The 25,920-nt window shown below is 39.4% G+C and overlaps 1 protein-coding gene across 4 annotated transcripts in view; it reads right to left on the minus strand.

The window, feature by feature from the left end:
- Window positions 1-71: 71 nt before the first annotated feature.
- LOC136750017 (uncharacterized) overlaps window positions 72-25,920 on the minus strand; it is a 60,007-nt gene continuing 34,158 nt past the window's right edge. For 3 of the 4 annotated variants that reach the window (XM_066704733.1, XM_066704732.1, XM_066704731.1), the window contains 16 exons: window positions 25,553-25,695; window positions 22,086-22,270; window positions 18,935-19,200; window positions 18,399-18,618; window positions 17,895-18,075; window positions 17,489-17,615; window positions 16,845-16,919; window positions 14,122-14,310; window positions 12,660-12,934; window positions 10,226-10,371; window positions 8,895-8,979; window positions 7,161-7,272; window positions 3,515-3,658; window positions 2,334-2,519; window positions 1,686-1,824; window positions 405-1,239 (listed from right to left, as the gene is read on the minus strand). In XM_066704733.1, coding sequence (XP_066560830.1) covers window positions 654-1,239; window positions 1,686-1,824; window positions 2,334-2,519; window positions 3,515-3,658; window positions 7,161-7,272; window positions 8,895-8,979; window positions 10,226-10,371; window positions 12,660-12,934; window positions 14,122-14,310; window positions 16,845-16,919; window positions 17,489-17,615; window positions 17,895-18,075; window positions 18,399-18,618; window positions 18,935-19,200; window positions 22,086-22,270; window positions 25,553-25,695 — 3,059 coding nt within the window. In that variant the 3' untranslated portion in view covers window positions 405-653. Of the gene's footprint in view, window positions 1,240-1,685; window positions 1,825-2,333; window positions 2,520-3,514; window positions 3,659-7,160; window positions 7,273-8,894; window positions 8,980-10,225; window positions 10,372-12,659; window positions 12,935-14,121; window positions 14,311-16,844; window positions 16,920-17,488; window positions 17,616-17,894; window positions 18,076-18,398; window positions 18,619-18,934; window positions 19,201-22,085; window positions 22,271-25,552; window positions 25,696-25,920 lie in introns of all 4 variants that reach the window. The other variant, XM_066704734.1, reaches the window with a different exon arrangement.

Genomic DNA, 25,920 nt, shown 5'->3' on the forward strand with positions numbered 1-25,920 from the left:
TGTCATAATCAACTTTGCAGTTCAGACAGATGTCATATTGTATCTAGATTTAGGAAATGTAAGAGCACAGCTGGGAGGAAATGGGTTTATTTAGTCTGTGGTTCCTGTGTCACATATAATCCCACCTTCTATAAAAAATGAGTATACTGTTGAATGAAGGCCAGTGGTATTTTTTAAATGGCTGAAATTATTCTTAATATTCTTGCCCTGATTGAACAAGTTAATCTGTGCAGTTCTAATTATACTGGTTAGAGAACAATGAGTCATTAATTTGTAGTAGTTGAAGCTGATAATTTTTCATTAAGTCTTAGAACAAGGTATAGTTATATTACAAAAAATGTGCTATTTGGTGTAGTACATTAAAACAACAAATCAGTCAATAAAAAAACTGTATTACAAAGATGAACGCTGTTATGCAGCAATTTAATGAATAGTCAGTTGTTAGGGACATCAGTGCTGACCTTCAATCAATGTATTAGAAAAGTAGTAAATCTTTTTTTTGTTTTCCTTTTAGAAAACAGAACAAACCCACATTATATAAAAGAATTAAAACATTTAAAATTATTCAACGTTTTCCCCTTCTATACTATTAAAAACAAGAGACACGGGTATTAAAACACACAGAACATTATCAGTAAAATGAAAGTGCACAACTACACAAACAGAAACAGCTCCAGCTCTTTGGCATGGAGGTGCTGGGCTAAATTGCGAATCCTGCAGAGACGAACGTTTTGCGAGTCACCGGCGTTGTAAACTCTGTAGATATGATATCTATCCCTTTCCTTCAGTGCCAGGTCGAGCTCATTTGCCGACAAGTGTATAAAGTTTCTCTCAGACTTGACGGTCGCCTTGACTTCTATGAAGACCTCGGAGGAGCCGTTGTCTCCAGTGCCAAAGGTGACTTTGAAATCACACGGCTGTCCGCTCTCTCCGTTCCGGTTGTACCAAACAATCTCTTTTGGCCCATCTGGGCTTCCGTTCTCCTTCCAGCCTGTTAAGAAAGCATACACCAGACTCTCCCCCCATTCTCCAATAGCCATCGTATCTCTGCAGTCCTCACTGAAGACCACTGTCTGTGGCATGGAGATGGTGGAGTTGATGGTCAGGTCCTCCAGTACAGCTTGGGGCGGCAGTGCCTTTTCCCAGATGGGGCTGTCTAGGGGATAGAGTGGTCGTTGCATGCTGGCACTGCCCTGGAAAATAGTGGGCAGCCCTGCTGGTATATGTGGCTGGGCATTTCTGAAGGGAAACAGAGACAAGGGGTTAAGTCAGAGAACTAGAAAAATATAGAAGCCCTAATAATGAGTCTAATATAGCCCTCGCAAGTGGATCACAACACAAAGGAAACGCAATGGGACTATTTCCCCTCTGTAAACCTGGTTTTGAGTGTGGCTAATGTGGAAGAAAAGGTTGAAGGTCTCATCACTCTTGAAGGCAGCCTGTGGGACTTCCAAAGAAAATGAACCTATAGCGTGATTATATATTTTTTCCAACTAAAAAATTAAAATTATCTTTCAATCTGACCTTTGGTTGCGAGAATGAAACTCCACGACTACAATTACTTAATATATTTGCAACTCATATTAACAAAAGTGTTCCAAATGAAACCATGGTGCAAAAAGTCTTGCCATGTACATCTCTCAGTAAAACAGAAACCAGCAGACAAATTCACAGCCAAGTCTTACGTGTGGAGAATGTCTGAGGATGTTGGATTAGTGTCAGCAGTGTTTTCAGTTGGCCTTTCTGGATTAGGCCTTGATTGACTGTTAGTGTCCTTTGGCTGCGTGTCAACGGGACACTGTCCTCCAGAGGGATTGCTGTGATCTAAAAGTAAAAGGACAGTTAAGTAAACAAGTCTTCAATTAACTGATTTTCCACACACATCTCTCGTCATGATCTATGTATAAAATATGTAAATCTCCTCAGGATCAAGGTATACTTAAGTCACTTTTTGTCTATATAATTGCCTGACCAGCTGGATTTAGCTAATGCTAATCCATTTAATTCAGTTGCTCAAATTATTTGGCATTTGCTGCTCTTGGATCAAATCAACTACAGGTAAATAATGTGAAATTCAAATCAGAAATATTGAAAAACTATACTACAGGGGGGTGGCAAAGATGATCCTGAAGGAATGCAAGGTATTTGTTTTGTTTTAGCTGTCAGTTACATAACCAAATTCGCAAATTGCATAACTGTGCAAAATTAACACTGTATCCCGGTCCAGACAATTGGTAGCTAACTACAGGGTTGTTCCTCTTGGGAGACCATATCTGACAGGTTGGCATTTTGGTTATCAGGAGACTGTAACTGCTGTTGACATACACACAAACCTTGAGAGTGAGGAGTGGCATTTCCACTGGGCTTCTCAGCCTGGAGGTTCGAGTGCCCATGCTCTCTCCTTTCTGGCAGGTTGTCACTTGCGCTGTGAGTTTTAAAACTCGGTGTGGGGTCATTGTCTGACGGAGCGGGCTCTGCTGGGGGAGGCCACATCTTCATCACCCTCTCCACCGCCGGCCCTGTAGCACAACACAAACCAAGCCATTGCAATACCTGTATTCTCATCCCTTCTGCCTTTTCAATAACTCCCACATAACTCCCAACCCTGTTATGTAAACACTCCGGATGAAAACAGAGACGTCCTTCCTCCTGCCACGCATTAAATGGCAAATGAATATCAAATCCTATTCGGTGTTTGGCAATGAAACTATAATCCTCTTGTAAACATCCTGTTATGAAAAGTTCTGCTGCCTGAATGCCAGATTTATATGTAATGCATCTACCCATTTCTGCCAACTGTTATCAGAACATTTTAAACAATTCATTCAAGCGGGATCCATTTAATAGACTGTACAAGGGCATGCTGTCATATACCTTTGTCTGCAAAGCCAGAGCAGAGCCGATGCAGATAGGAGTGTGGTTGCCACTAGCAACCACTGATCTCTGTATCAACAAAGATGGCAGACCTTTCGTGAATATGCTACCCAGTGTTTATCTCTTGGAGCGGGCAGAACCTGATGTCGCATCTTCCCTAACATGAAAGAAGCCTGAGCCCCTGGAGACAAACGGTATGCCAAATTCCTTTTTTCAGGACCCTGCTGGTTACGCCTCGTTCAGCTAGGTCTCTCACAGAATTGACTGTCTTGAATTGCCCGTTTGAAAGCCGCTGACAGTCTTTGCATTACATTATACACACAAACATGTGACTACAGAAAGCCTTTTGGCCAAGGTGGCTGGAGATAAAGCTTTAAGGGACTTAGTCGGAATGGAGCCCAGGCTTCCTTGAGGAAATTATGGGAGTGCTTGGTACTTACAGACAAAGAGATGAAAACAGATTGAGAATTTGAGAGAAAGAGAAAGAGAAATAGAGAATGCATTTGGTATTTAAATCCCCCAGCTGTAGTGTTTTCTAGAACCAGGCATCCAGGGTGAGACAGCTGGTTTACACCACACCAAATTCATTCATTATGCTGGTTTTAGCTAAGCAGCCTTTAGCCCACTACGGTGACCTTACCTGTGTAGTTGCTTGTGGCTCCGTGGAAGGAAGATTTTGGAGGCCAGCATGCTAGTGTCTTCTCTCCCTCCTCTGTGGCACCGTTGTTCTCGTCCTCGTTCAAGCTTAGTGATCTGTCGGCCTGCTGCTCCCCAAGACGGACCACTGCATAGAGACATGGAGTCAAATGGTACAAACGCAGAAAGACAGCCCGTCAATAGTGCAGTTCCAGCGGCCTTCATTCACGGGCCTCTCACGATTCCCGAAAATCCTGCCAGTGTCCTGTCCGTCAGCTCAACCTCTGACACCCCCCCAGAGAAACGGGCCCTACAATTTACAATGTGACCCCGAAGCATGCTTTAATGTTCGAATTACTAGGACAATGCTGCAGAATGGCACTCTTGCACTTAGTGGTGACAGTGGCATATTTCTTGAGCATATTTGTCCCTACTGAAATACAGATCCCTGCACGCTCATATATCAGTGATGCCATTGCTTTAGTCTCAGAGTATGTATCGCTCCAAATGTAAGTTTAAAAATAGCTTATGTTACCAGACATCAACATCCATTGCTTGCTGGCCAAATGTACCATTTACGGTTTTGTTTTTTTGTTTGTTTAATCTCTCTGATGTAGCTTTACTTCCTATACAATGGTCTAGCCAATATTTTCCTTGTCCCACATGAGGCCTTCTGATAAAAAAAAAGTTCAAAGTTCACTTCCTGTCTCAACATATCAGTTTGTTTTAATTTGGGTGTGAGGGAGCGCCAAGATCCCGATCTGAATCTCAGTGGTGTCAGAAATGCACGTACAGCTGGAAAATAAAGTTCATTGCTAATTTCTAGCTAAATTACAGTAAGCAATGACATCAGTGGTGTTCTGTCAAACTCATCATGTGAAACTGACAGAAATCCCATTGACAAATGTTACAGGAGGTCAGGCTGACCTACTTTGTGGTTTCTGGCACCGAATAGGCTGGGGCACATCTTAAGCCTGATTTATGCTTCTGCGTCTTTGCGTACATGCGTGGGCATCGTACGCTGACGGTCGCATAGGTGTCTGCCAACACACTTGCACGTAATGTTGACGCATGGCTAGGGGGCAGTGTCGCAAAACCTGTTTTCTATCGTGCACCTAGGATTGTATGGATGTAAATCAACACATACCGTTAATGACATGTTACAGAAACTACACACACACACACACACACACATGCACCAATTGCCATATTGCATTCTGTATGCACAGATCTATAATGTCTTGCTTTAGTTGGCTAGAGACTTAACCACCATAGCTGCTTTTTCAATTCAAAAGTAAATCTCTCTGCGTATGTGAATTTCTCCCGCATATCCGTTATTATATGTTACTAAATATTTGAATTAAATACATATATGGCGTTTCAGCTGTAAACTCCTCAAACTTCAGCTATAAATTCTTATACTTAAATATAATATAGCCCACAATCTGGTCATTATAATACAATTAGTAATTGTGAAAAATTTATAAATCATGTTGATTGGTGAAACCCACGATTTTCTACACATAATGTATTGATTATTATCATTATGTATTGTATTAGATTTGCAGCTGATATAGTTCTCGTCGAGCTGTCCTGATCGGCTCAGCAAGTTTCTTACTTTCCTTTGGAATTCAATCTTGATCACGTTGCAAACCCAGGTCTCTGGATCAATGCCTTGATCTGTCACCTCTGTCACTCTGTCTGATTATGAATGTTAATTCTATTGTATAAGGTATAGGGCTGGTGACAGGTTGACTGGTGCACAAAATGTATTTCTTCTTACATAATTTCGTGGACATAATGCACAGTTGGCTGTTCATTCCGTCCACGGAAGGCAAAGTACGTTTTACTTTTCATCCACAAAATTGCCAAGCACGAAATAAGTGCGAATTTCGTGGGACAAAATGTGAATTATATTCACGAAATGTGAATTATATGCACGAAATGTGCATTTTGAGGGAAAAAAATACTCATTATGTGCATGAAATTATGAATGATACAAACAGCGCCACATAGTTTTGTGAGACCTCTGCACATGTCCAGGCCAGTACAGTCTGTATGTGCGACAAATGCGTTTCATGGAAGTGCATTTTAAACACTTTTGTATGGTCACCACACCAAGTTTTTCTGACCTGCTGCAGCACCTACAGCCAGACATCGTACACCAGTAGCCCCAGAACAGAGCGATTTGGCCGTGGCTCTCAGAATCTCCCTGCTCAACCAATCAGTGCTTGCTTGATGCACAGCACTGCAGAGACCTGCGACGTGCTGTTGTGATTTCAGAGGAGTGCGCATCGGCTCGTCTGCGAGTCTCTGCAAGCTACGCTATGCAGAGACGCGTATGTGCATCTACGCAGAAGCATAAATCGGGCTTTAGAAGTTACATGCACAAAACTGATATAAGTATGAATAAGTATCAGTGCATCAGGGTGACGCATTGCAAGGCAAGGAGGGAGGTTACGGTTATTGAGGTCAGCGGGGGGGCACTGGAAAATTAAAAATGCATCCTTGACATTTGTTTTTCAAATCAATCTGTTAATCTCTTAAATCCTACAGCCAATCTGATTAGCAATCAACACCAGTTGCGGCCTGCAGCAACTTTAAATTGAACATTATAATTCATCCATTTCAAGCAGACTGCAAACAGTTGGTCTCCCATTAAGGTGGATCGGTATTTAAGTGGAGAAAGTATGGGTCATTTCCCCTCGATGGCTGCCAACTAATGCCATTAGCGAGCTTATAAATAACTACAGCTCTCAACACTATAGAACAAAGACCTTTCTGCAGTGTGGTATCACTGGAAACCTTATGAGTAGAAAATACATTTTAAACAGTTATGCCCAGCAAAAGGAGATATACAGCCAGATATACAGAAAGGCAATACAAAGGCAAACAAAACAAAAAAATCTTCTTGAGCAGGAGGCTGTGGCAGTTTTTTAATTTATTTTTTGGAGGGTAATAAGTCACCTGCACCTCTGATTGTGATTGTTTTCCTTCAGCATCCAGAAGAACTGCTGCAGTCTCATTCGGAGCTTAAACAACGGCAACTCTTTCATGTTAAAAAGCAGAACTGCTAACAAACCTGAATTAGCATATGCAGAATCCCTTGGGTGCATGTGTGCTATGTGCAGAGAATACACTAATTAGGAAATGAAATGGGCATGATAGCCAATGACTGGGCTCTGCACAGTAGTGGCCACACAAGGCTCTAGTGAGAAAGCCTGATCATGCTCATTAGGCAACATGTAGTGATGAATGGGAGAAAAAAACATCAACCCAAAACAAAGCACAGCACAACAAAACAGACCAACTGAAACCGAAAACATGGGATTGTTTATGCATACTATGCCTGTGCAAAAAGACCTTCAAAACCACTTCAGCAGCATTTCAAGAACGAAACTAATTAAAAGAAAACAAAACTAAAAGAAAAATGGAAGATACATATGAATATACATTTTAAATAACCATCCTTTCAATGCAATATAAATGTAGAGCTAATTTGCATCTTTGGCCATAAAATGAAGACAATCCTTACTAGACATCTGCAAGGTTATTACAGAGTGAAGGAGATGCAATTTATAATAATAAAATATTTGCAACCAATCCCATTCTTTCAATTTCTAAGAGTTTTTGAAGTTCTGAAAGTCTACCTCTGGGTTCAGGCTTTATCTCAATTGGTTCTGGGACCTCCCACTTCTCCTCAGTGCTGGGAAGTTCTTCGATGTCCTCCTTACTCAAGAACCTCTTCAAGGCAGCCTCATCCTGCAAAATATAACCTTGCCTGTTAATGGCACGCATGAAGTGTCAGGCATAAAAGCATTTGTTACTCTCATCAAGCAGATCCCCCATAGTACATGACCAAAGTCATAACCAAAAACCTACTGCTTCATTACATAATATGTATTTAATAATAATAAATGAGAATACCAGCAACAACAATAATAAAAATAATACAATGTATGGCAGAATATTCTGTACTTCATATAATGCAATACACCAACAGCTAGGTGGATTAGCAAGAAAGGTGATATCTTTCCAAAACCCTGTGACTCTTTTTTATATGGATGTAAAGTTATATAAGGGCAAAGTCTACCCAACCTTGAGATCTCTCACAAAAGCATGTGTAATGTGTGTTTAATGTGTCCGTTAAAGACCTATACACTTAGCAACCCTTGTTTCATCTTTCCCTTAAGAGGTTGTTTCACTGCTTTGATTATCTGGAATCCAGTACACCCCACCATGTAAAAAAGGGAAAGGAACTTGCTAGGCAAAATAAAATATTTTAAACATTTGTGGGTTTAGACTTTGGGAGATCGTTAAACAAATAACAGGCGTCCGTTATCTATATTGCAGTTTTGACTGATTTCCTTTAATTACAGTGCCGTTTGTGTAATTACCATTCCCAATTTGAACGCATTGTTTGATCAATTCCCTTGAAATCACAATAATGAGATCCCAAGGTTCTTCCTGGAAAGCAGACAATATGGAACAACAATAATACAAATAAGCCCATGTTTAATGTCTTGCTGAGAAGCCAGATTACAAAAAAAAAAAAAAAAACTTCCTGTGCATCAATAATTATTTGGCATTGACAACTGTAACACAAGTGGGACCTTACCTTACCATGTCTGGTTTTGTTTGGGGTTTGGTTTTATAACGAGAGGCATTTTCTCTTAAAGGAACAGCAGCTTTACAGATTGTGAATTCTAAATCCTGTGGGTTTTGGTTTAACATCAATACTCTCACTCTCTCGTACTGCCCTATGTTGATTTTTCAATGCAATAAACCCTGTGTAACAGTCCCTCATAAGAATGAACAGTTACTGATCTGAAGTTATTGCTCTGATCCTCAAGAGCGTGGAATTTATAAATCACCTATATAAAGAAGTCTCATTGAAGCAGGCTGTACATTGAAAGCATGTCTTTAGTGCTAGTAAAAGTTGAAGAGCCAAAAAAATACAAAATAATAAATGCGCACACACACCTCTTGACTGGCACTGACAAATGCTAAGACATACAATTATTTAATATTTCCATTGAAATATGTTTTTATGTATTTTCTGCTAGTTTTGTTTGTTAAAATGGGTGCTATACATTGTGGTACCCCCATACAATTAATAAAGGCGTTTTTACAGTATCACCACAGAAAGGCTGGGAAAAGATGTAGGAAAATGGTGGCTATTGACACCCAGGAGACAATACAATGTAGAAAGAATCGTAATGGGGAAATCTATACATTTCCTATTATACATAACATGTTTCTCAAAGGGTGCTGTAGTTATCCTTGTGGAAGAGCCCTCTCACACACTCTTTAGTAATCATCATTTTTTTCCCTTCAATTTTCTACAGACTTTACAAGCTAAGCTCAAAGAAGTTTCAACTCACATCCAGGCAGGACATCAATCCCTGCAAGAAGCGTTCCAGCTCCTTCCCACACTTGTCTTCTGGGCTGAAAAGCTTCACAATTTCTCTGTGGGGGGGGCACAAAAAAAGAAAGTTACCGGTATTCACCTTTCCAAAGTCACATGTGCAGCAAGTGACAGAAGAGGAGGTGTAAGCAAGCTTAAGACACCCACTATGCCAAGAACCAATGGGTCATGATTAAGCAGCATTTTGAAACCTCCATATAAAAATACAGACACCCATCATTATTTTTCCATGTTACATTTTATACATTTGTAATCACGTCGCCTATATCTCAGTCTGCCATCAGCAAAAATCCCAAATTACATGTACATACGTTCTCGAAACTGGCTACTATGCCATCATCTTCCATTTACATTGCAAGTCTACAGTGCTCACTGATAACTGTAGACTTACTGGCCTGATGAACAAAGCAAACCAAACCCTGGCTGTGCTTGGCCAATTGTACACCACCCCTTTGGGAGTATCCTGGCCCCAGTCTGACAGATATAAACAAACTATTTCTAGACTGTATGTTGCCAGTGTGGGTAGGAGTTTCCCCGCTTGGGATTCGAACCACGCACTGCACAGCTTCACCTGGTGATAAGCCCACTACAGCAAATAACAGGTCTCTCGAGGCGAGAGGTTTATCACTGTACTTTTTGCAGAAGGTTTATGTCACATAACAAACTCATGTATACAATGAACCCCATTACATATAGGGCACAAAATGTGTCCTAACTTAAGACTTCTAAAAGGTGACAACTACTGAATAAAACAAATATTAATACGTACTGTGGTTTAACAAACTAATTCTGATTTTGTTTTTATTTTTATCCTAATTTACGACTAGTAGAATACAATTATTTACTTTTATATGACAGAAATGCATACACATCACAATTTCCAGATTTTAAATAGGACTTAAAAGATGGAAATAAGGAAGAAATAGTCTTTCAGATATTATAAGGGTTAAGAGGGACATCTCAGATCTACACAGCTACATTTTATTATAATTTATATCTAAAATGACTTTTGCCAAACCCCAGTAGATTTCAGTTTAACGTTCATTAAAATGTAACATTTATTCAGTGCTTGATGATGATGTCATGGGGTAGAGTTTGATCATTTAAGTGATGTTTGGTGAAGTACAAAAGGTTGGAGCTGTCCATCATGTTTTTAATTATTTTTCTTTTTATCAAATGAAATGATCCAAACCTTGCAGGCATCCTCTGGCCCACACATGACCTCCTATACATTACATTATCTCAAATTCTAGGTTATCAAGAATAGTCATCTTAACATGCTCTTACCTGCAGATGTCCAGTTTGGATGAGATGTGGTCTTTTTGAATATACAACTCCTTTTTGTCCTTCAAAAGGCAAATTACATCTTCTTGTTCGATCAAAGGCTCCTCCTCAGGCAAATTTAGTCGATACAGTATGTACAGTTTACCAACCTACATCACAGATACAGAAAATAAAAAGCAAAGCAGTGCTTCATTGCATTTGCAAGTTTCTTAGTCCAAGCGGATTAAAAAACTATAATTTATAACTGCATTTGGCAGCACTGTAATGAATGTAGCCTGTGAGGAACACATGATTTGCCGCTACAGGTTGAATATGCTTGAGAAAGATTACAAGTCTCTTTAATTGCTGATATTGAACTGTGCGGTCAGGGTTAAATGTGTTCGAGGGAGGCTCTACAGTGGATTAACCTTCGTAAACGGCATCTGCATTGATCAAGCAATTATCCACAACTTCAATGAAAGGGGGTTCTCTACTCCAAAACCACTACTTAGTTCGTTTATTTTTATTTTTTCATCTTTCTTCCTGTTAGCTTGTGCGCTCTGCATATGTCTCAAAGATCAAAAGGGTAGATACAAATCTTTGTATGTAGACTAAAAATGTATAATATTAATACCACATTATCACATCTGATTAGCATTCACACAGCTAAGGGGCTCGACTAGGTGAATAATTTCAGCAAACATTATAAAACCAGGCCTCTTTTTTAAAGAAATATATGGCTAGGGGGTATTCCACACACACACACACACACACACACACACACACACACAAACTGTAATAGAATATTTTGTCTCCACTTAACAGTAAAGTTCATCAAAGTTCAAAGTTAATCGAAAACACAAAGCGTATTTGAAGCACTGAGGAAATGTTTACAATAGCCTTTTTGGTTCGCCATTCTGCCTTTTCAGATTGAAGTACTGCTACTCTCATCCACTTGCGCACAATGGTGATTTATTTACTTTACATCCAGTAAAAAAAAAAAAAAAAAAAAAAAAGGAGGAGCTAAACACTTGCACTATTGAACCACTACACTTTTCAGGAAGTAATACCCCATTTTGAATCGATACATTTAACAGTACAATTTACTACATTTTTTAAATGGGATTTAGATTATCCTTTACGGATGATGATTATTCAGTGAACAGGACTCTCAAAGCTGTACTGATTACCTTATTACCAATATCTTTATAATTTTATTTCCTACTTAGGAAAGCATTTGGGGACATATTCATAGTTTTATTTTACCATTTTTGTAATGAGGAAAACATCAAAGAAGTGAGGGTAGTGTCACATAACTTAAATGAGCACATTGAAAGGTTTTAACAAATTCCAATGCCGCCACAAATGCAATTTAACATAATATTAAAGTTTTACAAATATGGGTGTTGGTATGTTGAGGATTTGGTTTGTCACCTTAAATGATGATAGCAGATCCCCCCCCCCCCCGCCACATTAAATGATAATAAAATCCTGAATCAATAAAATGTATATGCTCAAAATATTCATCAACTTTCAATGTATTCTTTTCTACCTGCACTTAAGCCTTCACAATGCCACCCTTGCTAAATTTTACAGCCATTTATTTTTCTAGCACGCATAACAAAACTTTACATAATTCACATGGTATAAAAAAAAAAAAAAAAGCTAAAAATCTACTAAAACAAAGTCTCCCCTCGGGAAAGAACCTGTAATTTTCTTTCACCTGTAGCTTAGTCTTTCCCATGTAAAATGTTACAGCCTCGAACCAAGAATATAAACATAACAAAATAAATCAATATTCTCTTTTCTCACCCGGTTTCTAGGTTGTTTTCAAACAGCTGACATTTCTAAGCTTTAAAATAGAAGACTTGGCAACCGCCTACTGAAGAAAAAGCACTTGGAATTCGAAAACAAGCCACACGTGTAACTGCTAAGAAAACCCAACGTGCAACATGAAAAATATTCCCTTAACCTGGCTCTCTCTAGCCTATAATGTAACGGTTACCTTGGCAATGCACCACAGAGTGAATGTAGACTGACATTTATCTGCTGTAAAATACATTGCTTTAAAAAAATATATAAAAACCTAACATTATATTCATTATAAGATTATCTGCCAGGTATGAGGTGACTTCCAGGAATTTAGTATTTTTATTTGATAGTTCTCCTTTAATTGTTATAAACAAGAAATGTATAAAGACAAAAACCCAACATTTTCAGGATGAAAACTTCAAATTAAAATAGGTAAATATTTGAGATCATCTCTGCAGTCTGTTTTACAAAAAACAGAAACTTGAATTCAACACTTTCCAACACCAGGAAATGACTGAAGAGATGAGCTCAAATATTTACCGGAAACTTTTTTTATTGTTGTTGTCATCACGCCTTTGAATTGAATTAGAGCTGGCTTGTTGACAGCCAATATCGTGTCCCTTGAATTTATGAAAAAAATCATTACCTGACCGAAAGACAGCCCCTTGGTCAGTGCAGCGATGTTGCTCTCCTTGAGGTCATTGTAAATGTACCCATAATCCTCGTGGTGGTAGAGAAACTTCTGGATGTAGGGCACCACCTTCCGGACCAGGCATTGCATGGTGGGGCAGGGCCTGTAATTTTCAGTTTGGGCCTCTGTGGTAACACACTGGGAGAGCTTCTTAACCCCTAAGATCTCCAGGAAAAGCGCTCTGTCTTTCTCAATGAAGGTCATGTGCTTTTCTTTTAATATCTGCTTCCCTGTGGATGCAGACAGCAGAAACCTGAACATTGACTGAATAAGACATTTGTAAAGCTCTTTAGTGAAACATACTTGACATGTAAGGCCAACTGAAAAAAATGTCTGGATTATCTCAATTTAACTGTGTATGTACTTATCTGGTTTTGGAAAGGTAAGATTCATGCCATCTTATTGTCATTCTTTAACAACAAATCAGTAACAACAACAGGCATTTCTTTTTTTGCATTTTAACCACCTGGAAATATTTGAATGGTACTCCAGCACTCAGTTTTATATTGCTTTTGGAATCAACCTTGGGAATGTTTGTGTGTGTGTGTGTGTGTGTGTGTATCTATCTGTCTGTCTGTCTCTGTACAGTTTTTTAGAATGAGGTTGGAATACATCTGGCAAAGTCAAACTGATTAGGAGAGGGGAAGATGAACTTGGGACCAACCACATAGACTATGATCTTCTGACAAAAGCAGTGAGTGAGTATGTATGTAGATCTGTAGCTCTAGCTTTTACTGTTCAGTGAGTAAGAGAAAAAAAAAAAAAAAAAATATATATATATATATCGCTGTATGCATACATACTTGATATGTTAATACAAGTGTGAGGCCATTTACCATGCTAAGGGAATATTTCTCTTTCTACAGTCCATCTGTGTGCAAGGAAATATGGAAATGCATGTGTGCAGGGAGGCGGAAATCAAAATTTATAAGAGGCTGAGAAATCCTGTGCAGCATAGAAGGATAGGCTGCAATGTAAATAAATACTATACAGTAATAAGATGGCAAACTGACACAACTGCACTTAGGGGATTACAAAGAGAAAAAAAAAAGAAAACTCAATCTTCTGACCTTAAGAAATCAGCAATGAATACAAGGCAGTATATTAACTTGTCCTATTTAATATAGAAAAAAAAAAAGAAAAAAGAAAAAAACCCAGGTCTCAATGTCTGTAAGCTATTGGGAGATTATTAATGCTTGGCTCCCAGTACATATAAAGGAGAAAGATAACACCAATGCAAAGCTATTTTTAATAAATTCTTTAATCAAGTGCAGATTCCTATCTTATAAATGTTTCGCTCAGCTGGGTGAGGTCAAATGATAAATATCCTTAAGACAAAACTGTATAACAACCTCCTTATTAATTCATAGATATGTATATCAAATGCATATATAGATTTTATTAGACTTGATTTTACCTTGGTTATAGCCTGTTTTGGCTTGGGGGGCAAGTTTCAGGTCAGCTGATGGGAGATTAAGCAGGCACACTTTACTGTAGGGTTTGAAAACCTTTTCCAGTATCTTGTTATCTGGTATTAAAGGCCGTCTAGCTAGAGTGACCCAGCAATTATCCTTGGTGGGAAAGACCTTCTTGTCAGCCAACATTTCTAAAGGCAACAAGAAAAGTAATACATATAGTTAGATAGTTATAAATCAAATATTACACATCAGGGATGAATTTTATATGAACCCAAGCTACTTACAACAGCTAATCATAGGGGCAATCTTATTTTTACAACAACTCAAGAGCAGGCGACAAACATGCAGACACATACATTTATTTATGGCAAAAATGTATTGATTTCCCCGCCTGAATTAAGAGACATCCAGTCCCATACTTGACTCATCAAATCAAGGCACAGTCCTGATTTTTGGCAGTGGCACAGAGTAGGCCATGATGAATAAATTACAGACAAAGCAATGTGTTGGTTTACAGTTCTCAAACCCAAAACTAAAAGGCACAGCCCTGCCCTTCAATAACACTGTCCATTAGGAATGTGCATTAAATTCATCTTCATCTTCTTTACTGGAATGTCATAGCAATGGCTTTGTATGGTGATTAAAAATAAGTTTTAAATCATAATATTAATAATATACAGTGCTGTGCAAAAGTTTATACAGGTGTGAAAAAATGCTGTAAAGTAAGAATACTTTCAAAAATAGACGTTAATAGATTACATTTATACATTTAGTGAATTAACAGAAGACAAATCTACATCAAATCCATATTTGGTGTGACCACCTTTTGCCTTCAAAACAGCATCAATTCTTCTAGGTACACTTGCACAAAGTCAGGGATCTTGTAGGCCTATAGTCAGGTGTATGATTAAACAATTATACCAAAAAGGTGCTAATGATCATCAATTCAATATGTAGGTTGAAACACAATCATTAAGTGAAACAGAAACAGCTGTGTAGGAGGAATAAAACTGGGTGAGGAACAGCCAAACTCAGCTAACAAGGTGAGGTTGCTGAAGACAGTTTACTGTCAAAAGTCAAACACCATGGCAAGACTGAGCACAGCAACAAGACACAAGGCAGTTCTACTGCATCAGCAAGGTCTCTCCCAGGCACACATTTCAAGGCAGACAGGGGTTTCCAGATGTGCTGTCTAAGCTGTGTTGAAGAAGCACAAAGAAACGGGCAACGTTGAGGACTGTAGACGCAGTGGTCGGTCAAGGAAACTTACTGCAGCAGATGAAAGACACATCATGCTTACTTCCCTTCGCAATCGGAAGATTTCCAGCAGTGCCATCAGCTCAGAATTGGCAGAAAACAGTGGGACCCTGGTACACCCATCTACTGTCCGGAGAAGTCTGGTCAGAAGTGGCCTTCATGGAAGACTTGCGGCCAAAAAGCCATACCTCCGATGTGGCAACAAGGCCAAGCGAATCAACTATGCATGAAAACACAGGAACTGGGCTGCAGAAAAATGGCAGCAGGTGCTCTGGACTGATGAGTCAAAATGTGAAATATTTGGCTGTAGCAGAAGGCAGTTTGTTGGCCGAAGGGCTGGAGAGCGGTACACGAACGAGTGTCTGCAGGCAACAGTGAAGCATGGTGGACTGCTAATGGAGTTGGGGATTTGGTCAGAATGAATGGTCTCCTCAATGCTGAGAAGTACAGGCAGATACTTATCTATCATGCAATACCATCAGGGAGGCATCTGATTTCCCCCATATTTATTCTGCAGCATGACAATGACCCCAAACATACAGCGACAGTCATTAAGAACTATCTTCAGTGTAAAGAAGAACAAGGAGTCCTGGAAGTGATGGCATGGCCCCCACAGAGCCCTGATCTCAACATCATCGAGTCTGTCTGGGATTACATGAAGAGAGAAGCAACTGAGGCTGCCTAAATCCACAGAAGAACTGTGGTTAGTTCTCCAAGATGTTTGGGCCAACCTACCTGCCGAGTTCCTTCAAAAACTGTGTGCAAGTGTACCTAGAAGAACTGATGCTGTTTTGAAGGCAAAGGTTGGTCACACCAAATATTGATTTGATGTCGATTTTTCTTCTGTTCACTCACTTTGCATTTTGTTAATTGATAAATACAATCTATTAACATGTCTATTTTTGAAAACATTCTTATTTTACAGCATTTATTCACACCTGCCTAAAACTTTTGCACAGTACTGTATATTTTTTAAATGCTCCAATGAGGTTTTAGACCATCATTCCTGCAATTTCTCTCTCTAAGATGGTAGGCAGATCTTTTAGGCCTGGAATAACATACTTTCATGGAATACAAAGTAATGTTACCCAGAACGAGGTCAAAATAAAATCTGGCATTGGAGCTCTGGGTGGAATGAAATTAGAACTTTGACCCTGCTGCTAATATCCAACTATAAACATGCACTGTATAGTGGATATATTTATGGTCAAAAAGAAGATGCATCTGATAAGAAACACTACCCAAAACTAAAACACCACTTAAGGCAAGTCTGTAGTTTGCGATTAGCAGTTGAAAGAAAGTGGTTTAAATGCAGGCGTTATGCTCCTGCTTGAAAATGTACAAATTATTGCACTTACTTATTGTTCAAGATTAACCACGCTCAATTCCTGGCATGAGATCAGATGTGCAGCATAAACTAATAAAAGCATTATTTCTAATATTCAAGCATTTCAATATTACTCACCCTTAAGTGAAGTGCCATACACAGTGTTAATATGATATTCATTGTCTTGTTCTCCGGGTATTTTGCACTTCTCAGCTAATTAAGAAAAGAAAAGAAAAAAGATCAAGGAGTTCCATTTAATGTTCAGTGGGGCTGGTCAACTGCTTACACAGCAGTACCTGATCAACATTTTTTGTATAAGAATTCCTTTCATGTATATTTAATTCACAATTGTACACTCCGTGCAACTCAAATTAGTCTGATCTATATGCTCAGCTGATCAGATGGCAGATGTGGTATAGGTGAATGGCAAGGATGAATGTCGGCAGAAATTGTAGAATTAAGATACTTCTTAACAATGCAAATGAGTAGTGGTATTAATAAAGCTGTGGACCAATAGACTCTGGGGTTGTAATTTCATATTCTCTGCAAACTGACAGCAGGTTCCAGGCTACACATGCGCCCTGCAACCAGGCAGTGTTTATCACAGCAAAACTATTTTTTAAGATCTTGATCTGAGCACAGCAGGGAGCTAAGTACAGTGATTTGTCTATTGTGCAGGGAAGAAAGGAATTAAAAGTAAATCCCGATGTGTTATATCATCATATCCATGTGCGCTTTGGAAAGAGTGGATCCATTTGTAAAGCCTTTATGATTGAACTCACCCAGTTTGGCATAAATTACAGAGACGTCCTGCAGTAGCTCTTGAGTGGGCAGAGACCAGGTCTCGCAAATCAGTTCCAGGAGGTCTACATACTGCTTCATGGAAGGGTTGGGCTCCACATTTAAACACTAATGGTGAGCAAAATCACAGGTGGTTACATTCAGCTATACAGTTTATTTTCAAGGAAGGCTTTGACACTTGACACTGTACTTTACCAATAAAATACATGTGCACTTAAAAGAGAAAAGGCTACTATGTGGATATTTGTGTGTCATTCAAACAGGCAAAACCTTAGAACTTTTCTGTATTTGGCAATGTACACTCCTTTATTAGCTTGCAATGCAGACCTATCCAGAAAGTGGAAAAACATGAAGTTTATTGAAAAAAGGGAAAAAAAAGACTCCCACCTTGAGGAACAATTCTTTCATGTCCTTCCACTGGTTGTAAAAGGGAGCGAGGACACGAGGCGCCTGCACACCGCTATCTGGGTGGCGAATTGGCTCTCTGTACCTCAGGAACATGCCAGTAGGATCACTCCAGCAGACTTCCTTCATGAAGTAGAACCTTCCAGAGCACCATTCATCTTTCCTGCAAACACACGGGAGAAACTGAGAACAGTTGAAGAATGCCTCTGTGTGCGGACTCAATCATCCACACATTTCCTCCACACAAAACTGGGGAACACAAACAAGGATAGTTTACGGTTGCCCTTTCTTTCCGTGGGCTCAAATATAGTAAAACTTTTTGGTTGAAGAAAAATTAAGATGCATCATCTTCAAAATACCGTCAATCTACAAAACAGCAATATTACTAAATATACCTCCATTATATATTCATACCATAATGGTCTGTGTTTTAACTTGAATTTTCACTTGTCTACTTGTAGTTGTCATTTTATTGACCCACTGTACCTCTCATAGTCTATGAAAACAGCAGGCGTTTCCTCAAATAAGATTTTCAGTTGCTGTCGATTGCAGTTTTCGTAGAGGTAGGCATAGACGTTGTACACATGCTCCACAGTTGTTGTAAAATCTGCTCCTTCAATTTCGTCGGGGGAGCTGTCTGATTGCTTTGTGCACCACGACTTCAAATGTGTGATCACTTCTGCTACAGAAATGGAATATTTCATCCCTGGTAGAAAACAAAGCAAGAACAAAGTTAATTGAAAGGGGTTCAACTCTGCTGGCGACGCACTGCAATTGTAAGACTGAAATAAAAGGACTTAAACAGAACCTACAGTCCAGCAAACTGAAACTGGAACAGAGAAGAAGTCTTAGACAAGTCACTGCTCTAGAATGAGCAGATATTTCTGCAATGCATGGACTCCTGGCCTCATTGGCGGTTCATATCAAATCCCGAGCCAAGTTCGAAACAAAGTCTGAGTTCCCTGAATAAAGTCATTACTACCATTTCTACTTGATAGTCATTTAAAAAACAATTTTCTTACCTACTGAGCTGGAAAAGTCACTTGGTTTCATGTCGACATAACTGACATGAATCCCTAACAGCCTGTAAATGTCATTAGAATAGAGGTACACTTTGCAGGGGCACAAATACTCCACAGTGCGCTTCTCCATGTTCCCTTGCGCAGTCTTAAAGGCTGGCAACCATGGAAGGCTGGTTAGATAGAAGGCAAAGGAGGACTGGGTGTCTCTCAACTTCCTTCCCTGGCTGTCCAGTACCTGGGCCTTCTGGTACTGAGAATACTTGTCTCTGTAAAAGCAAAAGAAGATTTAATTAAATTTGAATTAAATTAAACCCAGAGTAAACACATAAGTTGCATGAAATATATATATATCCTGTAGTGTCGTTTATTTGATATCCATTTTAACAAACGGCAAGACTCTGAATTTGCAAGCAAAATAGCTGATAAAGTTGCTCTTCTTTCTTGCCTTCTTATTCAACTGTCAATCACCATTAGATTGGATGCAGTGCTTAAACAAGATAATGGCAGCTTCAACAGCAACTTGACAAAATGTAAGTGTGTTCAATTGGAAAGGGACATCACTATAATCTAAACCCATCCACTGACCCGTTTAAATAAATATATATACATTATACATAATATATATTATATATAAAATAATAAAAACATCCCTGGCTGAATTCATACATCAAGCTATGCTTACATGCAGGATTTACATAAGATGCTTGGTCTTCAGTTTACATCAAATAACTTAATGTTTACACTGAAGGGCTAAGAGATCAATGCAGATGATACAAGCTTTGGATTTGCTGTGGAACTTACAGACACTCGTACCTCTTCAGCATAAAAAATATAATGTAATGAAATTGAGGGGCAGAGGTCATCTCCGCAGTACAGTGTATATACCATGTTTTTCCTCATCTAAAGGCATCCATACAGAAACCAACAGCATGAGTGACCAAGCAAAAACCTCAAAGAGTGCAGCATGTGTGCGGCACACTCCCCCTCGCTCTTATCCTGTAAATTTGAATCACTTGAGCAAGTTATTGTTAAGGTAAGCACCTCAGGGTTTTGGGATGCTGCAGACATGCACAGAAATATGTTAACTGATCAGGAGTGAGTGTGTTGGCCTGTCTTGGGAGAAAATCTGAGATCAGAGCAGAGGGGTGGATGGGACGACAGATGGATTTGCCATTTAAGACCCAACAGGTTTCTGATTAAAAAATAAATAAAATGGACACACTTGGGTGCTCTGTGTTTTATCTGCATTTTAAACATTTGCGACCAATCATCTCCACATGTAGGGTACTTATTGTTATCAGATGAGACACTCTAAAAAGACACCCAGAAGTCTCCCAGTCTCAGCTGCCTGATGGAACATATCAAACCATGCCCTACACGCTGCCCTGTCAATGCACTGTGACCATTTATATTCCACAGGACAGGAAATCAGTGTTTCAATATTATACAATTGCATTTTTTTCCCAGAAGGGCTGACTGCTGCAATTTTTTTCCCTCCACACGTTTGAAACATTGACATGTATATATTTTTTAAATAAATAAAATAAATTATAATCTGAGGATTGGGCACAGGCAAAATGGATTTCCACACTCCTGTAGGGATTTGAAAGGATTATATCTCTTTGCTGGCAGACAGCAATTTTTTTTTTTTTTGCAATGTTTACAGTAAAAAGGATTGGTTTCCTTTCCTTTATAATTCCCCGTGCTTATTCCTCTAGGTTGATAGGCTTGCATATTAATGAGGAACTCTGCACCAAAAGCAGCATTCTCCAAGAATAAAAAGTACAGCGAGATCCACTGAGCAGCTGAGTGGCCGACTCACTTACAGCAACTAATCAGTCTGTGAACTGTAAAACGCATTCAGAGGTTTTGCAACAATGTTGTGCAATACTCTCATCCAAATTATTGTAACTGCATGATTTTTTTGAGAACTCTAAACACCTCACATTGTCCTTCCGTATTAATCCTTTCTAGCCCTCTGTGCACGGCAAACAAATTAACTAAAAATAATAATAATAATAATAATAATAATAATAATAATAAAAAATTGGAAAGCAACAGCCATTTCACTATGGTATTTTTTAGCTCAGAGTCTGTGGTTTTAATGTAATGTATGATGTCCCAGAAATTACACTGTTGAAGAAAAAAAAAAAAAAAAAAAAAAAACTGTGCCCAGGAATAAATAAACCGTGTTCAGGAATTAGAAAGCATAATAATTAGTCAGCTGTACACACTTTACTGTACACTCAAACATTTGACCCCACCCCCAACCCTCCCAACCCGACCCCAAGTGTCATCGGTTGGGCCCAATAGACCTGTTATTAATTCCTCTGTTCATTATTTCTGATTTATTTTGTTCATGATGGCACAAAAACTAATTTCAACATCCAAATAATGTTTTACAATAAAACAACGGCATCTGTGACAAAGCTCTTAAAATGGACCCTTAAGGGTTTTATCCAAAGCTGCAATGTGTCTTTATTTTTCATTGGGAGGGTTTAATTGTGGCTTAATTAGCACCTACCATATGATTCAAGGACCTAGTCAAGAGATTTTAATCCATTCTGTAAATGGTCTTTTTCTGTAATGGAAAAGGCCTTCACATTTCAGAAAACATTTGATTGCACGGAACAGCTTACAAAACGAACAAGGCTTTGTGGAGGAATAAAAATAGGAGGAAGGACTGGCTTTGTACAAGAAAGTATGTTAATGCAGTTGCAACATTCCCAAGACCTCTTTCGCTCGAGCATCCATCTGAACCGTAGAGAGGTTTGTAGCATTACTAAGCCCTTACAATTCCTTTAGACATGCACAGCTCTCAGAACAAGGGTAATTAATAAGAAAGAAGCTCCAGCAATCCTAGATTTCGATTCGGAGGTCTGCATGAAGAATGGAGCCTTCTGTAGCACGCTTTCTGTAAATCAAGCACACAGCACCTCTACAAAACTGTGGTCTTGGGTTTACATTAGGATTGTGGCAAGGAACAACAGAAAGAGTCTATGTCAAATGAGCGGTAAACCTCCACTCCAAAGCTAAACATATTACAAATAAGAAGAGAAAAAAAATACTGTTTCTGAAAGGGCACACAATAAATTAAAATAAAATAAAACATTGCATTTTAAAGGACTTGTAGTAAACTGCACTAACTTACCCAGTAACCCAGTTCCTGTCAAGCATACTTAAGAGCTCTCGTCTCTGGCCCAGTTTCGTATTCTCGGGGAGATGATCCACTGTAATGAGGGTATGGAATTCCTCGCATTCGTAATCTTCGACGATGTACAAGCCATCGGCAGTTCTTGGCCAGATCTCGCTATCCAGGGCCCACGGGCTTGAGGCCTGAAAAACAATGGAGTCAGACAACGGTAGCACAGCATGCTGCCTTCACCAGAATCACTCAATACTAAAGCCACAAATCTCAACTGTGAGCTGCGATCTGAATTCTCTAATTTCTCTCAGAGTTCTTCCATATCATACTATTTCTGTGCCACGGTTCTGCTAACATTTTCACATTGGTTACATTCGGTTCATGTTGTGTGTGGTTTGAACACGTTTTATTTTACAGTACCAAAGTAATAAATAAATAAAAAAGGCTAGAACAGTCTCTAATACTATCTGACAGTCTTCACAAGAACTGTCCACAATGGAGTTTTCAAAAGGTTTCGAAGATGCTACCACGATTCACTCTACAGGGATATTGTTTTTTGTGATTGTTACTAGCACTATTAACTCACCCTATACAATAACCAACAAGACCACCATCCCTATATAAACAACAAGACATTAGTTGTCAGCAAGATTTGTAGGGTTCATTATGCAAATGATGACCCCCCCCTCCCCACTCCACAGCTTCCCTCCAAGCTGTTAACACATATGCATCTTGCAATCAAAACAGGTACTATTAGTCTATCAACAGAGACAGAAAAGATTAAATAAACACTCCCTTTAAGCAACCTGCAGAATAAATCGTGTTTCTTGCATGCTGTGAGTGTTAACAAAGCTGCTTTTTGCTCAAGCTGCCTCCAGTGCAGGCCTGATCAGTCACAGATCTGCTGTGGTCCTGATTCGGGAGAGATGAAGGGAGGGGGTGGGATTAGGACTACACTGCAGCATTACTATAGAGTTCACCAATAGCTCTGCCATGACTTAGGCCGGCTTTTAACCGTAATAATGAGGGTCAAAAGCTAAAACAACGACAGAAAAATTATCCAATAAATAAATAAATAAATAAATGATTAAATGTAAGCCATTTTTTAAATCTCACACTACGAGCACTTATGCAGAAAACCTCACTATGAATTACATGCCCCATATCGAAGACCCACATACCCAACACGCACAAATACACACGTACCACAACATACGCAAGCTGTAAAAACCTCTACACACAGGAAGGGGGGTATAACCTTTTTAAAGACAGGGATTCCGATTTCACACCCAGGATTCTCGACTGGCTGGCAAAGCTTTGATGAAGCATTACTGGCAAATGGAGACACGCCCCAGCCCCTGCCCCCCTCGACTCCTTTGCACCCTGAAGAGGTTGTGATCCTCTTAACTACTGGGAAGGAATAATAAACTGTAGTAAATCATATTGAGCCACAACGTTAAGAGAAGTCAAACCTGGGGATGAGTCCTTTGCTTTGCTTATTTGGTCGGTTTCCTAGATACCGATTCCCCCTGAGCCACAAAAACAGGTGTCCATAGTATTAGCTGCCAGAGTCGTTCTTAACATGATATATGGCAGATCAAAAGCTGGCATTGCGGGAAATGCTGAGCTAATGTGATCGGAAAGAATGGAAAGCTTAACTTCGCCCATGTGAAGCTGTCAATACTACTCACTTATGCAGAAATATAATTCAAAGGGAATGCTATAACCTGTAGCTTTGCAGAGGTACAGTGTGTTCGATCGGGATTAAAGCCCTATTTCCAGCACATTGCTTCATTTTGCCAAGGAAAACAGTCCAGCCGTAACTACAGCAGGTTTGGATCAACAGCACGGTGATGTGACAATAAAGAGCACTTAATACCGCCAGCTAAACAAATAAACCCCTTGAATTTTGATTGCAGGTATCCCAGAATATAGTAAACAGTGGTGGAGTACATCCAAAGTCAGCACATCATAATTTAAATCATTACTCGAACTCCAGGAATGTTCTAGAAATGTTGAATAAGGGAGCATGGCAAACAAAGCAGTCGACTGAGCTTTTCTTTCTATTCCAAGAACCAAACGAACACAAGCGGATTGACTTGCGTAATTCCTTTGTTTGACAAAAGCAGGATGGAACGGAGGGAATTAAGTGTCTATCGGTCCAAGAATAAGGAATAAGATTAACATTCACTGTAAATAAACAGGGGAGAGGAGAGAGAGCGCAAGAGAGAAAAATGACTTCTCGTTCTGTGGAATGTACAGTCTTCTCTGTAAAGACAGGCCTGCCTATACAGAAGCTTTTAGCCAGCAATGGCAGTGTAAAGAAAAATACACAAACATGGAGGGGGTTAAAGTGCTGAAAGTGTTAAACGTATTGCTTCAGATTTCCCCAGCAGTGTCGCAGCTGATTTTCCATTTTGCTTACTAGCTTCCCATACTGCATTTCTGCTGCCCTGGAGGTGCTTTGGGAAGAAACTGATAGGAGTCCCCAAGGCACATCTTCACCAGCTAGTCTTGTGGGCACAGACACGGGCAGCCCCAAAGCCCTCATTAAATCTCATTGCCAGGGATCCTGAGACGACAGTTACGGGAGAGCAATCTCACGAGCCCCCCAAACCCCCCCACCCAAGCCATGGATACTCTCCACTGCCTGCCACACAGTACAGAGATAAATATTAATACAAGGCTTGCTTTTTCTTTTTGTTTTTTACAGAACAGTGTTGATGTTGGACCGAAGAACAATAAATCCCCAAAGAAGAGAGTGCTTGCATGCTTAATTAAACAACTACGTCTGACACAGAGACTGTCACAGTTATATAATTAACAATGGTCTTTGTTTCTCATGTTAACACTTCTTGGCCTAGTTCAGACTCCCTCGCCCTCATGAAAATACAAGAGATGAGGGTTATGGATGCAACAATAAATACCAAACTAAATGTTGTATGTTTTAGTTTATTAAGGTATAACCAGTTTACAGTTGGGGGTAGGGAGGAGGAAAGGAGAAAAATCGTATGTATACATGTAGGTTTCAAACAAGGACAGCATAAGTTACTAGTCAATTAAAAAAACAGGAAAACTATTTTCTTTTTAAATTAAATACGTTACAAAGGGCAACAAAGACAATTGGGCTGATTTTCAAACTATTTCCATCAATAATAATAGTAATACAAAATCTCAAAACAATGTCTCCCTTTTACCAATTCAATATCAGCCCAGAGGATGGACACAGCTCACTCTTATTGCACCCCGATCACAAGACCTCTGGCTAGTCGGTGTTGATGGAAGCAGATAATTAGCCATGTAGTGTGGTGCGGGGCCAAGTTTAGAATTCTTGGAATTCCCCACATACTGGTGGATCTGAATGAGTACAAACCACTCAGGTCTTGGCTTGCCACAGCCAAATGTCTTTAATAGCAGTTTTCCATTGATGGGGAGAAGTGAATGAAATGAGAATTCAGAGTTGGGCATCTTACCAACTCCTTCTGTGACATGGATCGCTTCTCCTTTTTGAAGATAAGCAGGTCCTGAACTCCGAGAACAATGAAGAACTCTCTCCAGCCATTCACATCCATGTCTGCTTTTAAATAGCAGGTGTCCAAGATAACCCAGTCAACACCTGAAAGCAAATGAGAGCCAAGTTGATTCACTTTTAGACGGCTATTATGCAGTACCAGGTCAGCCATGAAATGCATTTTTCCACATCATCTCCACTTTTCTATAGCTTATATAACAGAACATTCCCAACACACCAAGGATTTAATGCATTTTTAGAGCGCCACTCCACATTCTTGGTACATCCATTGCAGAAATGACAAATGGACAAATTGGTTTTTACATTTTT

The sequence above is a fragment of the Amia ocellicauda genome, chromosome 5 (assembly GCF_036373705.1).
Source record: "Amia ocellicauda isolate fAmiCal2 chromosome 5, fAmiCal2.hap1, whole genome shotgun sequence".
Lineage (NCBI taxonomy): Eukaryota > Metazoa > Chordata > Actinopteri > Amiiformes > Amiidae > Amia > Amia ocellicauda.